The sequence below is a fragment of the Sus scrofa genome, chromosome 5 (assembly GCF_000003025.6).
Source record: "Sus scrofa isolate TJ Tabasco breed Duroc chromosome 5, Sscrofa11.1, whole genome shotgun sequence".
NCBI lineage: Eukaryota > Metazoa > Chordata > Mammalia > Artiodactyla > Suidae > Sus > Sus scrofa.
Window position 1 is genome coordinate 64,610,420 of NC_010447.5, and position 16,519 is coordinate 64,626,938.

A 16,519-nucleotide genomic window follows, 5' to 3' on the forward strand; every position below is an offset into this window, starting at 1 on the left:
TTGCCATCTGCCTGTTTACTGCTCCAGTGGTTTCACTCAGTTCTGAAAGAGTTGCAGCCTCCTGATCCCGAGGGAGAGGATCCTCTTGCTTCCATGTGTAGGCATTTAAACTGCCTTTGGTGGAGTTGGAGTCCCCTCCGCCAGTGCCTCCACATCTGGGGCCTCACAAGGCCCCTCAAGTCTGGCACAAGCTGCCTGGTGCAGGATGGGGGAGATGGCTCCCCTTTGTGGTTGGCTCCCTCGGCGGTGGCAACAGCACCCTGAGCACCCACTGAATGCGTATCTCCTGCAGGGGTCTGGTGCCTGACCCCCACTGCCCGATTGCTCCCCTCTGGTCCACTTGCAGACTGCAGCCAGCCCCTGGATGTGGTCCTCCTCCTGGACGGCTCCTCCAGCCTTCCGGCTTCCTACTTTGACGAAATGAAGAGCTTCACCAAGGCCTTCATCTCAAAAGCCAATATCGGTGAGTGATGTGCCCAAAGGGGCTCTTCAGGGGGCGCCCCCCATCCCGCCCCGATCCAAGGCGTGACCTCCTTACCGCCTCTCCCGCAGGCCCTCAGCTCACCCAGGTGTCTGTGCTCCAGTACGGAAGCATCACCACCATCGACCTGCCGTGGAACATGCCTCTGGAGAAAGCCCATTTACGGGGCCTTGTGGACCTCATGCAGCGGGAGGGAGGCCCCAGCCAAATAGGTAACGGAGTCTGGGATACAGAAGCCGCGTCTGGTCCCAGCTGTTGGCATAAGTGACCGTGTGGTCTCTGCGAGCTGCTTTGCTCCTTGGCCTGAGTTTTCTTTCCTGTAAACCGAGGGCTGAGATGCTCGTCCTGATCTCCCTTGCATAGGAGACCTTCCAGATCTCTGAATCCCTCCATTTCAATGACCTAAGGCTCCACCTGGAGACAGGATGCTCGGATGGCCTCAGAGCCACCTTCTCTGCATCAGGGCTGACTGTGTGGCTTGCTTTCCATTCTCAGGGGATGCCTTGGGCTTTGCGGTGCGCTACGTCATGTCCCAAGTCCATGGGGCCAGGCCTGAGGCCTCGAAAGCAGTGGTCATCATGGTCACGGATACCTCCACGGATTCAGTGGATGCAGCAGCTGCCGCCGCCAGATCCAACCGTAAGTGTCCAGAGTATGGTCCTGAGCTGCCCCCAACCTGCTGGAGGACTGCAAGCAGGCGGTGGTCACTTTGGGATGTGCTGGCTGATTTGGGATGCTTAATACCCACACGTGGCCTGGTTTCAAACACCAGCAAATTGCCCAATCCCTGGGTCATTTGGACACCAAACAGTAATAAATGTGTGTTTATTCTTCATTTGCATGCTTTTGACTGTAACCTCTAATTTCTCCAAAATTTCTCTCTATGTCCAGGGGTGGGTCATACATGCCTTGCCCCACCCCATCTGTCCTTTTTATTTTTTTATTTTCAATTTTTATTTTTTATGATGATTTTTATTTTTTCCATTATATCTGGTTTACAGTGTTCTGTCCATTTTCTACTGTACAGCATGGTGAGCCAGTTACACATACATGTATACATTCTTTTTCTCACATTCTCCTGCTCCATCGTAAGGGACCAGACATGGTTTCCAGTGCTGCACAGCACCATCTGTCCTTTTCAAAGTGGCAGCCTTGGCTTCACCATTCTCACATGTCTGAGGCTAGAGTGATCCATTCTGGGGCTTCAGGAACTATCAGGAGCCTCCCCGTCTTCAGAACCTTTGTCCAGTACCAGCATAAGGGGCTTGGAGGTGCCAGATGGCTAAGAGACCAAGGCTGCGGCCTTAGGAGGGGGGTGGGTGCCGGTGTGCCCTGGCCTCGGAGCCTCATGAGAGATTGTGCTGGGGACGTCAACAGCACATGGGTGTTAACACGAGGGTCGGGCACTTGTAATTGAAACACCTTCCAGCTCCCCACCTGCCCCAGGAACCCCGAGGATACACAAGCCCACTCTCCAGGGACGTGCCGTTCCGTTTCCTTTTGCCATCTGCCTATTTACTGCTCCAGTGTTTTCACTCAGTTCGAGAAGAGTTGCAGCCTCCTGGAGAGGGGCTCACCTTTCACAGCCCCCCCTGGAGTTGTCTTCCCTCTGATGTCTTCCCAGGAGTCAGTCACTCCCTTTTCTGTATCAACGGAACGACTCAACACGTGAAAACCACATTGTTTTTATGTTACACATCCGTTTCTTGCATAAACAGGGCCAAGGGCAAAATCATGTGTATTTTGGTATCATCTGTGCACGAGGCACAAAATAGGTGGCCAAGTAATGTTTGTGGAATTGATAAACGTGACATATTGATGAAATCTATGATTTTAGGGAAGAGGATCCCCAAAGGGAAAAAATATGTATTGAGATGATCCGGCCAGCTCAGAATTGCGGAAAAGCTGTCAGCAGAAACCCAGCTGTAGTCTTAAGCAAAGTGCAGAGGCCTAGACCATTCTGGAGAATGAATTGGAGTCATTTCAGGATGGAGGCTTTTCTCCTCTAGTATCAAGACTCCAAAGAAAGACTTTCGTCAGGAAAGGAAGCAGCTGTGGTCTGGAGGAAACAGAGGGTCCAGGGCACATCACTGAACCATTCAAAGCCTTGGCTTCTCCTCTGTAGGTCACACACCCGGGGCTCAGCCCTGTGACCGTGACACTTTCTCTTCTTACTCTCTCCTCCTGGGTGGTCTTGTTCAGTGTCGTGTGTCTGGATACCTAAATGCACCATCGACTTCAAAATTCCTGTCTCCAGCCTGGATCTCTCACCTCAATTGCACCTAGATGTTCTAACCGAGAACTCAGTATAAACCGAATTCCTGCCTCTCACACCCAGATGTTCTCCTGCGGTCTTCCCCAACTGGAAAACGGCAATTCCATCCTAAGGTGCTCAGGTCAAAAACCTCAGCATCCTTGATGCCTCGTTTTCTCTCATATCCCCATCTAATCTAGCAACACACTACAGCTCCATCTTCAAAATACGCTGAGAATCCCACCACACCTCACCACCTCCATGACTGCTACCTGGCCTAAGCCCCCTCCTCTCTCACCTGGATTATTGCTTTCTACCTGAAACCCCAGCTTCCACCCTTGTCCCTTGAAGATCATAATCAACATAGTGGCTATATCGCCCTTTTAAAAGTGGAAGTCGGCTCGCTCATGTCACTCCTCTGCTCCCAAGTCTGGCTGGCTGTCCGTTGCATTCAGAAAACACGTTAGGTTCTCACCGTGGCCTCTGAAGCTTCGCATGCATGGCCTGTACCTTGCTTGTTCACCGGTTTGCTCTGTTCCGGCCACCCTGGAGTGTGCAGACTTCTGCCCCAGGGCCTTTGCGCTTGCTGTCTTTGCTGGGAATGTCCTCTTGGCTCCTCCATCCTTCATCTTTTCACTGAGCACGTCTCTACCCACCTTGTATGAAACAATAACCCTCACCCCTACCCCCGGGCACTCTTATCCTCCTTGCTCCATTTTGCTTTTTTCTCAGCACTTATCCACATCTGCGGCACTAAATCTCTACTTCCCTGTAGGTTTGTTGTCTGTCTCTCCCAGTGTAAGCTCTGCAGAAGACAGGGATTTGATCTGCTTGGTTTACTGTACCCTCACTGCTTAGACTAGCACCCCGCACAGAGCAGGAGTTCACTAACATTTGTTGACTGACTGAATGCCCTTCTTGCACTCAGGGTCGGTGTAAGTGACCTGTCTGCAACATGCGAGGCTTTATACGCGTGCTGAGTATGGCTTCGGGCCAGCCCATTTGGAACCCTCCTGACCAAAGCAGGGTGACCCAGTCCTCTCCTCGCTCCTCTGTAATTCTAGGAGTGGCAGTGTTCCCCATTGGAATCGGGGACCGATATGACGAGGCCCAGCTGAGGACCTTGGCAGGCCCGGGGGCCAGCTCCAACGTGGTGAAGCTCCAGCGAATCGAAGACCTCCCCACCCTGGTCACCCTGGGCAACTCCTTCCTCCACAAGCTGTGCTCTGGTGAGTCTCGTGACATCTTTCCTACTCTCTCAAAACACAACCACGAAAAGAACCCAGATTCTCAAGACCCAGATGTTCCCAGGCCCAAGATTTGCCCTTGAATGGAGATTGTCTCATAGGCCAGGACCTCTAAGTCCTGCTCAGGGGAGGACAAACCTCTAAGGGCTACCAAGAGGTTCTCTGGATGTAGCCCTCCTTCTATCCTTACGGTCCAGCCAAACGTTAGTAGAAAAAGCCAAGTGACTTGTGCAAAGGGCTTGGAAGACAGGAGCAAGGAACCAGCCCTGACATCCGCAGATCGCGGACCTCTTCCACCTGCCCATGCATAGGTGCAAAGGGCTTTAGAGAAGCAACACGGATTCACTGTATAGCTCAGGGAATTACATTCAATAGTCTTGTAAACACTTGCAGTGGAAGATGATCTGAAGTAAATGGAACTGAAGCCCTTTTCTGTCCACCTGAAATTAACACAGTGTTGTAAATCAACTATACTTCAGTAAGAAGAGAAAATGAAAAGATTAAAAGAAAAAAGAGAGGCGTTCCCATCGTGGCACAGTGGTTAACGAATCCGACTGGGAACCGTGAGGTTGCAGGTTTGATCCCTGCCCTTGCTCAGTGGGTTAAGGATCCGGCGTTGCCGTGAGCTGTGGTGTGGGTCGCAGACGCGGCTTGGATCCCGCGTTGCTGTGGCTCTGGTGTAGGCTGGCAGCTACAGCTCCGATTAGACCCCTAGCTTGGGAACCTCCATATGCCGCAGGAGCAGCCCAAGAAATGGCAAAAAGACAAAAAAAAAGGAGAAATACATAGGAGTTCCCTGGTGCCTCAGTGGGTTAAGGATCCAACATTGTCCCTGCTTGTGGCTCAGGTCACTGCTATGGCTGGGGTTTGATCCCTAGCCTGGGAACTTCTGCATGTTGTAGGTGTGGCCAGTAAACAAACAAACAAACAAATAAAAGGATCTTTAAAAAAAAGGAATGTGTAAAATTCCAAAAATTAAAAAAAAAATACAAGAACACAAAACGTAATGTCAAAGTAGCACAGTTTAAGTTGGTGTAATGTTAGAAACTTTAAATTTATCTCATATATATAGTAAACAAAAAGTTTATATATATATCTATATAAACTTACTAGGTATATATATGCATATATATATTAAATAGAAAGTTTATTTACCATATATATGTATATATAAATAAACTTGGTTTTATATCTTTTCCTAATGTAATTAGCTATGACTCAAGACCTGCTACAGAGTTATTGCCCTTTCTTGCTAGAGGATGGCTGTCCTGGTTGGAATCCTTAAGATTTCTTTCAAGTGGTCAGGATCTTGCCTCATTGCCTTCCCCTCGCTGGGCCCTGTTCTATATACAAAAGAGGAAAAGGAGATGTTGATGGAAGTTATTGCCATAGTATCACTGTTGTTGTCAGCCTAATTATGAATAACCACAAAGCCTGAGGGAAGGACCACAGGACGACCCCCTCCTATCTCGTGACCTGCATCCTCACTGCTAAACACACTCACGCTCTTTGCAGAGTTGATTCAACTTCAAGGCCAGGGAGCCAAGCAGACCCTGTGAATGGCTGGGAATGTCTGGGTGGGGGGCGGCCATGGAGATCTTCCTTGTGTCTGTTTCAGGGTTCGTCAGAGTCTGCATAGATGAGGATGGGAGTGAGAGGAAGGTAAGTTCCTTTTTTTTGAGCCTTGAAGGAAAGACCAGGAATGTATATTTGGGGCCCTTGGTTCCCTGGTTCGCTTTCCCTCCTTTGCTCTGGGTCCATTTCTCCCTTTCACCATTACATCCTGTGTGTGTGTGTGTGTGTGTGTGTGTGTGTGTGTGTGTTTTAAAAAAAATGTTCATTTTGGGGGGCATGGATCCACCTATCAGTTTCATGTTCTGTATCCTGTCTCCTTGCCATTTAATCCCAAGTCTTAGTCTCTACATCTTTCCTGAGGGTCAGTTCCCTGGTGGAGGTTGAAGTGCCTCATTCTATTCCCTGCCTGAAACTGCTTGTTTCTCTGCAGCCTGGGGATGTCTGGACCTTGCCGGATCAGTGCCACACAGTGACTTGCCTGCCAGATGGCCAGACCTTGCTGAAGAGTCACCGGGTCAACTGTGACCAGGGGCTGCAGCCCTCATGCCCCAGCAACCAGCCCCCTATCAGGGTGGAAGAGGCCTGCGGCTGCCGCTGGACCTGCCCCTGTGAGTCCTTTGCTTCCCCAGTCTGGGCGCTGTTCAAGGGGCAGCAGCACTTCTAGCTTGGCTGTGCAGAGAGGTAGACCAGAAGCCCCTTGCCTTCCTCCCTACTTGCACCGCCCACCCCTGGCTCTGTGTCCTGGGACTCCCTGTTCTCTTCCTGTATCTTTTGGAGGGCACGTCCCAGATAATGCATAACCAGAAGGAACTGTTGATTTTCTGAGGCCAGTGCTCAGCTTGGCTGTTGGCGAGTCAGCCTTAGGGGGTCCACGTGGTGCAACTGTAGCAGTGAGAGAGACGACCCAGGGAACTCTGCACTCACACTGTAGCTGTCTGAGCATTGGAGGCAGGGTGTACTGTCATGGGCACCTGCTTTAAGAGGACAGAGTCAACTCCATCTCATGCAGGCCTTTGGAGAATGTTCTCCCATGCTGTGGGCTGACTCTCTCTCTCTCCTGGTTGGGAGAAATGGTTGCTTATGATAATCCCTGCTCAGCAGTGGGTGGATCATAGTTATTATGTTGAGCAGACACAACTTGTGAAATCACAACTGTATCTTGTGAAATTCCTGTTGTGGCCCAGCGGAAACGAATCTGACTAGTATCCGTGAGGACACAGGTTCCATCCCTGGCCTCGCTCAGTGGGTTAAGGATCCGGTGCTGCCATGAGCTGTGGTGTAGGTTGCAGAAGTGGTTCAGATCTTGCATTGCTGTGGCTGTGGTGTCGGCCAGTGGCTACAGCTCTGATTTGACCCCTAGCCTAGGAACCTCCATACGCCATGGGTGTGGCCCTAAAAAAACCACGAAACTCTATCTTGTATCTCAGGCTCCCATTAGAATTTATTGAGCGGGGGGAGCTCCTGTCGTGGCTGAGCGGTTAATGAGCCCGTTTCGTATCCATGAGGATGCGGGTTCAATCCCTGGCCTTGCCCAGTGGGTTAAGGACCCGGTGTTGCTGTGAGCTGTGGTATAGGTCTCGGATGTGTTGTGGATCCCGTATTGCTGTGGCTGTGGTGTAACCTGGCAGCTGTAGCTCAGATTTATCACTGGGTTTCTTCACTGCAAAGTCAATATCTTCATTGCATTTAATAATTATCCTGTAGAGATGTTCTGAAGCTATGGACATATACTTTCACCCGCTAAATTTCACATGCACTGATAATTGTCGTCTGAGTAGCCTTTACTGTGGTGTTGGCTGAATCATGATCTTTGATTTCCATCATGCCCTCCAGTTATTGGTTGGAATTCTATTGAAAGGAAGTGCTGTTTCTTCTCTCTCCTTTATTAATTCAGTTAATTATTTGTATCACTATGGACTCATGAGTTCTTATTTCATTCTCTGGGATAGAATCGATCACCAGCATCATTTGTTTTCTTGTTCAAATGGTCCCAGGTCTGACCATTGAAGATTCTTTCCATCTGGCCCTCGTGTCCTTTGACATGTTCATGTCCCTCCATTTCTCAGACAGCGAGACTCTGGCTGTTATTCTTTTTTTTTTTTTTTTTGCTATTTCTTGGACCGCTCCCGAGGCATATGGAGGTTCCCAGGCTAGGGGTTGAATCGGAGCTGTAGCCACCGGCCTACACCAGAGCCACAGCAACGCGGGATCTGAGCCGCGTCTGCAACCTACACCACAGCTCATGGCAACGCCGGATCGTTAACCCACTGAGCAAGGGCAGGGACCGAACCCTCAATCTCATGGTTCCTCGTCGGATTCGTTAACCACTGTGCCACGATGGGAACTCCACTGGCTGTTATTCTTGACAATATATTTAGACATTGGCTTAATGCAAAAGTACACATGAAGTAATTTCAGAACGGCTAATCAATGCCTTTACGAAAAACAATTCTCCAAACTAGAGTACATATTTGTGTACAGTGCTTTTGGTCTCTAGCCCTGAGTACCTAGTAGAAGTTTCCCCAGAGTTATTTAGGCTCGTGTTCCCCCGTCCCCCCTGTGGACTTGTTATTCATTATCGTTACTTTCATTTCTTTCTGTTTTATTCCATTTTGAACTTACCTCATTCCCCATCCTGGCTGATTTTATGTGTTTGCGTTCTGTATGCGAAGCATTTACAGGGTTCTCAATGTCAGCTCTGTGTAGAAAGGTACACCCAGAAGTCTCCCTACTGGTTCAAAGTGAGCAGAGGAGGCAGGAGAGGGTATCATTTATCCAGGGGCACAGGGCAAGCGGGTGAGGGGACAGAATTCACTCCTGAGTTTCTCTGGCTTTGAAGTACCTATTTCACCGGAACAGCTTATCTTAGGTGGGCAAAGCATCGCCCATTAACTTGCCAAGATAACGCCATTTCTTTGTCGTGTGACTTACTACCTTCTCGTAGCACTTGGGGTTGGACTCCTTAAGACTTGACCGTATCCCCAGCTGGAGGGTCTGGGGTCACTTGCCAGCATGGATGTCAGTACTGCCCCTTGGAAGTGACCGTCTGCTCAGGACGTGGGGGACTTTGAGTGGAAGAGCTGCTGGAGGCCACTCAGCTCTGACAGATGGTGCACCTGCCGGTCGCTGTGCTGCTTCCACGTACTGGTCGCTCGTGCAGGTGGAGCTCGCCCGGGTGGGCCTGACAGAGGGTGAGGGACCTTAGCACAGCCTCACCGACCTCCTGGGTTCTTGGGTTTCTGTTTACCCACCACCCATAAACGTGGTCATGGTTTGTCTGGAAAGCTCATCTCCAGCTTCATTTAGGTCCAAGATTAGCTTCCAAATCATGTGTGACTGGGGTGCCTTCCATAGGGGGGATTTATATGGAATCATCTGATGTAGGTGCGAGATGATTAGTCTTCCCAAATGGTCTTTTAATGGGAACCCTGAGAACGTGCTGATTATGTGAATGAATGAGTAGCAAACGAGGTCATGCTGAGATCCGGCCATTTGTTTTGGCTTCAGGAATATTTCTCTTGCGCGATCTCTTAAGGGATCAAGTCAGCGTGGCCACTTGTACCATTAGTCACTTGGCAGCTGAATGGACACATGTGTCTTTAGGGGAACTTCCTTTACCATGAGGTCATGAGCTTATGGTTTGCTTAGCTCCACGCAGTTTCAGTGGGTTATAACACCCCAGCAACTTAGCTTTGTTTCCTGGGCCAAGGCATCCTGGTGGAGGAGATCATTAACTTTGCACATTTACATTTTTTGGAAGCATGGCTCTATAATTTGCCACATTTTAAGGTAATACTTGTGCTTCTCAACCTTCTCTAAGAAAATATTTAACGGCCAAGTGTTAGTTCCCGAAGCCACTTGACCTCTCAGAGTCGCAGTCTCCTAAAAAGGAGGAAATTAGCCCCTGTGACTTCAAAAGGCCCGTCCGGCTCTCAGCTCTGGTTACCTGTGGGCCACCTGGCAACACCTGCCTCTTGGCACAGATGGGAGTTGGGACGCGTCACCACCATGCTTTGCTCTTCCATCCAGGTGTGTGCACTGGCAGTTCCACTCGGCACATTGTGACCTTTGATGGGCAGAACTTCAAGCTGATGGGCAACTGCTCGTATGTCCTGTTTCACAACAAGGAGCAGGACCTGGAGGTGATTCTCCATAACGGTGCCTGTGGCGCCGGGGCCCGGCAGGCCTGCATGAAATCCATCGAGGTGAAGCATAACGGCCTCTCGGTGGAGCTGCACAGAGACATGGAGGTAAGGGGTGCTTTCCGTGGGTCCCGTGCCAGAGCGGCCCTGGAACCTCAGGAAAGCCACGGGGGCCTGGGGCTTCTGTGGGGGACTCAGCCTTCTGCCTAATTAGCAGGGGCTTATTTCTGGCTTCCTCGTGGTGCAATTTCATGTTGTTCTGGGCCCAGATTTGGAAGAAAGCATCCATTTAAGAAAATTGGGGTGTCAACCAGTACCGTTTGCCCAGTGGGCATTATAAGCCCAGTACCTAGGACCCTCGAACCTTCCAAAAGAAAAAGCATAGGGCCCAGGTTAGCGCCCTTGAAAATATTTAGGGCCCAGGCAAAATGGGTGGCTCCCAAATTTAAAGAGAAAACTGCAAAGCTGATAAAAATAAATGTTTGATGAAATGTTTACAAGAGGTTACCTCACATCAACCTCTTCACATGTTGGTTTAGAAATTGTGAATATTTCATTCCATGAAAGCAGCCGATACGTTAGATTGTCTCATCTCACAAGAATTCTTGAACGTGCTCGGGGATTGCTGGAAGCAAATCACAGCTCATCATGAATTAAACGAGTCGTTCATCGCCAAACATTTAAAAATCAAAAGGATAAAAAGCCTTCCAAAACGTTTACAGCAAAAATTATATTTGTCATGGGATGTGAGTACATTTTCATGTGCTTGATATGATGTATAATGGGGCCTCCAGAGAGCTAATGACCAAAATAAAATAAAGTAAAATACTTAAAGTAGTCGAATTATATGCTCCTGGAGACAGCGCTCTGAGGAGCTGGCAAAATGGCAACTTCCCAGGCCTGTCTTGAGGGGGCATCTTTTCCTGTTGAATTCACTCAGACTCAAGGTCTTGTTTAACCCCTGGGCTTTTGGGTTCCAGATGCATGTATCGGTTCCCTGTTATAATAATCTGCTCTCCTGCCACGCTCTGCAAAGCCCCTTCATCTTCGAAGAGCTGCTGGCAGATGTCGGGGTTTGTAAATAACAGTGAAGTTGAGTGGGGTGAATCTGCGGGGCCTGTTTGGAAAGAGGCTCAGCGTGAAACACTAGGATTCCTTGTTGCCATGACTGCTGACGGGCGATTCTCCTCTTTGGGCAGGTGGTGGTGAATGGGAGACAGGTCTCTGTCCCTTACGTGGGTGGGAACATGGAGGTCGGCATCTATGGCACCATCATGTATGAGGTCAGATTCAACCACCTGGGCCACATCCTCACCTTCACCCCTCAAAACAACGAGTTCCAGCTGCAGCTGAGCCCCAAGACCTTTGCCTCAAAGATGTACGGTCTCTGTGGTAAGAATATCTCCTCGACTCCCCTGCTGGACACAAACCCTCCCTGCCTTCCTCTCGGGGTCCTTGGCTGCTTCTATTTCTGGGTCCAGTAGCAAGGTTCAGACGCTGGTAGGGTTGGAGAATGACCAGGTCTTAACGTCAAGGGGTTGGCACCCTGGGCTACCCCTGCATCTTTCCTTGTTTCTCTAGGGATCTGTGATGAGAATGGGGCCAATGACTTCATGCTGAGGGATGGCACAGTCACCACGGACTGGAAGACGATGGTCCAGGAGTGGGCAGTGCAGCAGCCGGGCCAGATGTGCCAGCCGGTTCCCAAGGAGCAGTGTCCTGTCTCCGGGGGCTACCAGTGCCAGGTCCTCCTCTCAGCGCTGTTTGCCGAGTGCCACAAGGTCCTTGCTCCAGCCGCATATTTCGCCATCTGCCAGCAGGACAGTTGCCACCAGGAGCAAGTGTGTGAGGCAGTTGCCTCTTATGCCCACCTCTGTCAGACCAAGGGTGTGTGTGTCGACTGGAGGACCCCTGATTTCTGTGGTGAGTAGCCAAATGCACCCCAAGTGCTGTGAACACCAACTAATGGGGGGGGCCTGCTCAACCTCTCTGGGCCTCAGATTGTTGATCTGGGTAACAAAGATCAAAATCTCTGCATTTGGGGGAGTTCCCTGGTGGACTAGTGGTTAGGACTCAGCACTTTCACTGCTGCACCCTGAGTTCAATCCCTGGTCTGGAAACTGAGATCCCGCTTGATGAGGCCGGGAAAAAAAAGTAAAAAAACAAACAAAAACAAAACAAACTCTGCATTTCCTCTTTCTTTCTTTCTTTCTTTTTTTTTTTTTTTTTGTCTTTTTAGGGCTGCACCCTCGGCATATGGAAGTTCCCAGGCTAGGGGTTGAATCGGAGCTGTAGCTGCTGGCCTACACCTGAGCCCCAGCAACCCAGGATCCGAGCTGCATCTGTGACCTACACCACAGTTCACGGCAGTGCAACAATGCTGGATCCTTAACCCACTGAGCAAGGCCAGGGATCAAACCCACATCCTCATGGATGCTAGTCGGGTTCGTTAACCACTGAGCCACGGTGGGAACTCCCCTTTTCCAGTTTCTTAGGATTCCATTTAGGACGAAATAAGATGATAGACATATAAGTAACTTGAATGTGAATTTCTGTATGAATGAAAGCCTGGTCCTTTCTGTCAGTACTTCTACGGTTCATACACACGGGCTTTTAATATATTAGTTGCATCTAGGCATCGGCGAAGTGCCGAATGACATTGAATTTGGAATTGCACTGAGCTTTAGCAAAGGCTCACAGAGCAGGTCATGCCTGAGCAGGAGTTTGAAGTGTGAGTGGAATTTTGCCATTTGCACACCAGGAAGCTTCTTAATGCCAAACCCCATGGGATTGCTAGTGTAGACAGGTCCCCAAGGTCAGCTTCCTTACTTGACCTTGGCATTTATGTATTACTTACCACATTGGGGATACCAACATGAATCAGGATATGGCCCCTGCCCTCAGGAGGTGCTGGCATGAAAAGAACACTGAACTCCAGCATCCTTACGTGCCAGCGTAATCCCCGAGGGAAAGCAATCTATAAGCATTTTGGAGTCTCCAAGTTTATTGTTATAATTCTTATTAAAAACTGGCACAGCTTTAACCTGGGGCTGGAGGACTTGGACATCCTAGTCCCGGCTCAGCTGGTGATCAGCTGTTTTTCTGAGTCTTTCTGGACCTCGGCGTCTGCATCTTAGAATGAGGTGATTGGACTAGATGACCGCTCTGTGTCTTGGGACTCTGGTTTTCTGGGTCCGTGTGGATGACTCTGCCTCCTTTTGACCTGCCTGCAGATCAAGGGGAAAATGTTAGTTTCTGAGTTAGTACCATAACTTCTCTGCTGATTAATATCGTTGCCTCCTGGCAGTTTGTTGTGCATTTATAGGAATGTCCTTGGCGCTCTAACTCCTTGGACACCTTCTCTACCACCTGCCTTGGAACCGTGAAAACGTGAGGATGGGGCTGAGCAGAACCAGAGTGGGAGCAGTGGCTCACTCTGCCGGTTCTCCCCCAGGGCAGCCCTCCATTGATGAGGATTCTTTATTTAAAATCAGGAGGATTTTTTAAAGCGGTAAATACACCTGCATTGGAAGAAAAGAACCTTAAAGCATCCTAAGGCTGCACAGGCTCACATCACCATTGGGATTAGATTGGGCTACAAGTGAGAGAGAAGTAAATGGCCCGTCACACAGCTCATCAGAGGGAGGCAGCTCCAGCTCTTTCTGGGTCTGAGAGTGGATTCTAGTTTTCTGCTCCGTCCTCACTTGGGTGTGGTTTTCCCCTCATGCTTTAGGATGGAGCTCTGGCCATCACATCCAGGTTCCAAGTGGCAGAATAAGGGGAAGGAAGAAAAGGGCCAAAAGCAAAAAGAGTCCTGGAAGCTGCCATTAGATTTCTTGTGTTTACAGTTCATGGGTCAGAACTTAGTCATGTTAGCTGATTAGACTGCACTTAGCTGCAAAGGCTTTTGGGAAATGTCTTTATTCTAGGTGATCATGGGCCAGCTTGAAGGTCTATTTCTTTTCTTTCCTCTTCTTCTCCTTTTTTTTTTTTTTTTTTTTTTTTTTTTTTTTTGCCACACCTGCGGCACATGGAAGTTCCCAGGCTAAGGGTTGAATCGGAGCTACAGCTGCCAGCCTACACCACAGCCACAGCAACTTGGGATCCGAGCTGCATCTGTGACCTACACCACAGCTCACTGCAACACGGGATCCTTAACCCACTGAGCGAGGCCAGAGATCTAACCTGCATCCTCATGGATACTAGTCGGGTTCTTAACCTGCTGAGCCGCAGTGGGAACTCCCTGAAGGTCTGTCTCTGTGGAAGGTGGTGAGAATGAGCATGGGTGGAAACTAGCCCTTTCTGCCCCAGCCGGTTTGTCAGCTGACCAACCATCTTGAAACAGCTGTGCCTGTTGCCCTCTGGTTGGTGCGGGCCCTGATTGCGACCCTCTTTTCTGTCCACAGCCGTATCGTGCCCACCATCCCTGGTCTACAACCACTGTGAGCACGGCTGCCCGCGGCACTGTGAGGGCAATTCGAGCTCCTGTGGGGACCATCCCTCTGAAGGCTGCTTCTGCCCCCCGCACCAAGTGATGCTGGGAAGCAGCTGTGTCCCCGAGGAGGCCTGCACCCAGTGTGTTGACGATGATGGGATCCGGCACCAGGTAGGAGCCCTGGCCCCTTGCCCCCCAACCCCCTGCACCGTGGCATCCAATTAGTGCAGTATTTTGACAAAGAAACAGCCTTAACATTTTAATAAAGTCAAGTGACATAACATCAGTTAATAAAAAATAAAAAAAAAAAAAAAACCATGACGGGAACACAGCCGGTTTCAGTTATTTCAGAAAATACAGTTTAAACGGATGAAGACAAGTATCCAGCCACCTGCAATGTCAGCTTTTACTTTCAAAGCAGAGAAGAACAAAAATCTAATAGGAAGAACATTTCCATTTAATGAAATTTCTTTAAAGTGAAAAATAAAGCCTCGGAAACTTTTCTTCAGGGAAATAATCCAGGGTAGAAATCTCTTGTGGTTGCTTTGGAAGGGCAAAATATTTACCAGTTTCCATAGCTCTTGTTTATTTTACAAAATGCACTCTGAAGATGTGAGTCTTTGTAGCCGGCTCAGAAGGGATCCAGAGCCGTACATGAGTTGTCCAGCCATCAGTGTTGGGGGGGGTGCCCCCCCACCCCGCTGTGCTAGGCAAGCACTGCCTCGGCTCTACTGGAACTGCCTGCATCACCCAGACCCTCACGCCCCGAGCCTCATTTCCTCTCTGGTCCCCAGTACTCTGTAGCAGCTCAGTGCTGATGTTCAGCTTGCATCTTCCCTCAAATCCTGGCCGTGGTGGCCGTGTGTGGTGACCTGCTGAGTCCTGCCCTGACTTTGGGCTTTGAGGACTTCCGTTTTTCCTTGCTGCATTCTCTGCAGGCTGTTCATCTGTCGCCTTTCTTCAATCTTTAACTCCAGCCAGCAAGCAATCTTACCTGTTTTCTGGTCCATGTAACAATCCTGCCCCAGCCCCAGAACCTAGGGGTTGAGACCTGGCAGCCTGGAGCCGGCCGGTCCTGATGCAGGAGTGCCATCTGCTGGCCTGTTTGCTGCATAACCCGCCAGGTATGCCGCAGTAGGGCTGCCAGTGGGCGCTTTTAGAAGCAGCTCAACCTTTGCCAGAAAGGGCTCTTTTAGGGGCTATAGATTCTGTGGCCTGCCTCAGTAAGGCTTCCCGGGAACAAGACAATCCCTGAAGGAAGAGGTTTAACTCCTACTTTGGTCATCCATTGTGATGTTGTCCAGGATAGTTGGAAAGTCATATTATTTACCGTTGAATTGTAGATGTCTGAAGTTCACGTTTGAAAAGAGAGAACCACCCCTCCGCCAATATATAAAATCCATCTCTTTTCCCATCTCATCGCTTTTTTGCCATTTGAAAGTCTAAATAGGGATCCTTCAATTTACGTCTTTCTTGGCATCACCATCCGTGTAAAAGGAAAGAGGCAGGGCAGAGAGAGGCCTGGGGAGATGGGAGAGTCCCCCCACACCCCCGCCCGCCACCTTTGCTCAGCCACCCCTATCCCGGGCCTGTGCCCCTCCCTGAGTCTCCCCAGGCCCTTGGAGAAGCTACAGTAGTAGCGGCTGCAGCCTGTTTGGGCTTCCTTGCCCTCACCCCTCCCTCTCCACCTGTTTGCTGGCACCAGGCTTGTCCTCGTGTGACTCTCTTCCCTTTGAGGCAGGTCCTGCTGACAAGCCTCAGGCTGCCCCTGGCCCCCAAGAAAAGCACAACCTCCTGCAGTGGACTTGGAGTGGGGTGTCCCAGGATGTGAGGGCCCTCTGCAGCCCCCAGCCCTGGGAAATCTTCTTTTGCACTCCTGGGGCTCCGTCATTTTTTATTAAAATAAACCAAACAAACCCAGCTTTACGCAGGTAGAGTTGACAGACAGGAAACAGCACCAAATATCATTGTACAATCTGATGATTTGACCAGTGCACACACTGGTCAAACCATCATCACGATCAAGATGGTGAAATTTCCATCACCTCCCAAAGTTTCCGGAGGCCTCTGTTTAATACACCCCCACCCTCCGTCTCCCACCCCGCGCACAAGCACTGGTCTGCTTTCTGTCCTTACAGATTTGTTTACATTTTCTGGATTTTATATAAATTCTCTCAGGCAGTATTGACCCCCTTTTTGTCTGGCTTCTTTCACTCAGCATAATACTTTCATGATCCATCCATGTCATGGGTTCCATAGGTTTTTTTTTCTTAATGGCGTGGGTGTAACCCAGTTGAGTGATCTCATTGAGCATTTCATGGCTGAATCTTCGCTCCTTGCCTTGACCATCGGGCACTCGAAGGCGGGGACAGTGTGTCCAGCACT

The 16,519-nt window shown here is 49.8% G+C and overlaps 1 protein-coding gene across 2 annotated transcripts in view; it reads left to right on the top strand.

Annotated features, from left to right (window-relative positions):
* VWF (von Willebrand factor) overlaps positions 1-16,519 on the top strand; it is a 139,312-nt gene that overhangs the window by 93,793 nt on the left and 29,000 nt on the right. For both annotated transcript variants that reach the window (XM_021091196.1, NM_001246221.1), the window contains 10 exon segments: positions 347-463; positions 553-693; positions 977-1,120; positions 3,800-3,964; positions 5,601-5,644; positions 5,988-6,165; positions 9,587-9,807; positions 10,899-11,091; positions 11,281-11,622; positions 14,106-14,305. In XM_021091196.1, coding sequence (XP_020946855.1) covers positions 347-463; positions 553-693; positions 977-1,120; positions 3,800-3,964; positions 5,601-5,644; positions 5,988-6,165; positions 9,587-9,807; positions 10,899-11,091; positions 11,281-11,622; positions 14,106-14,305 — 1,745 coding nt within the window.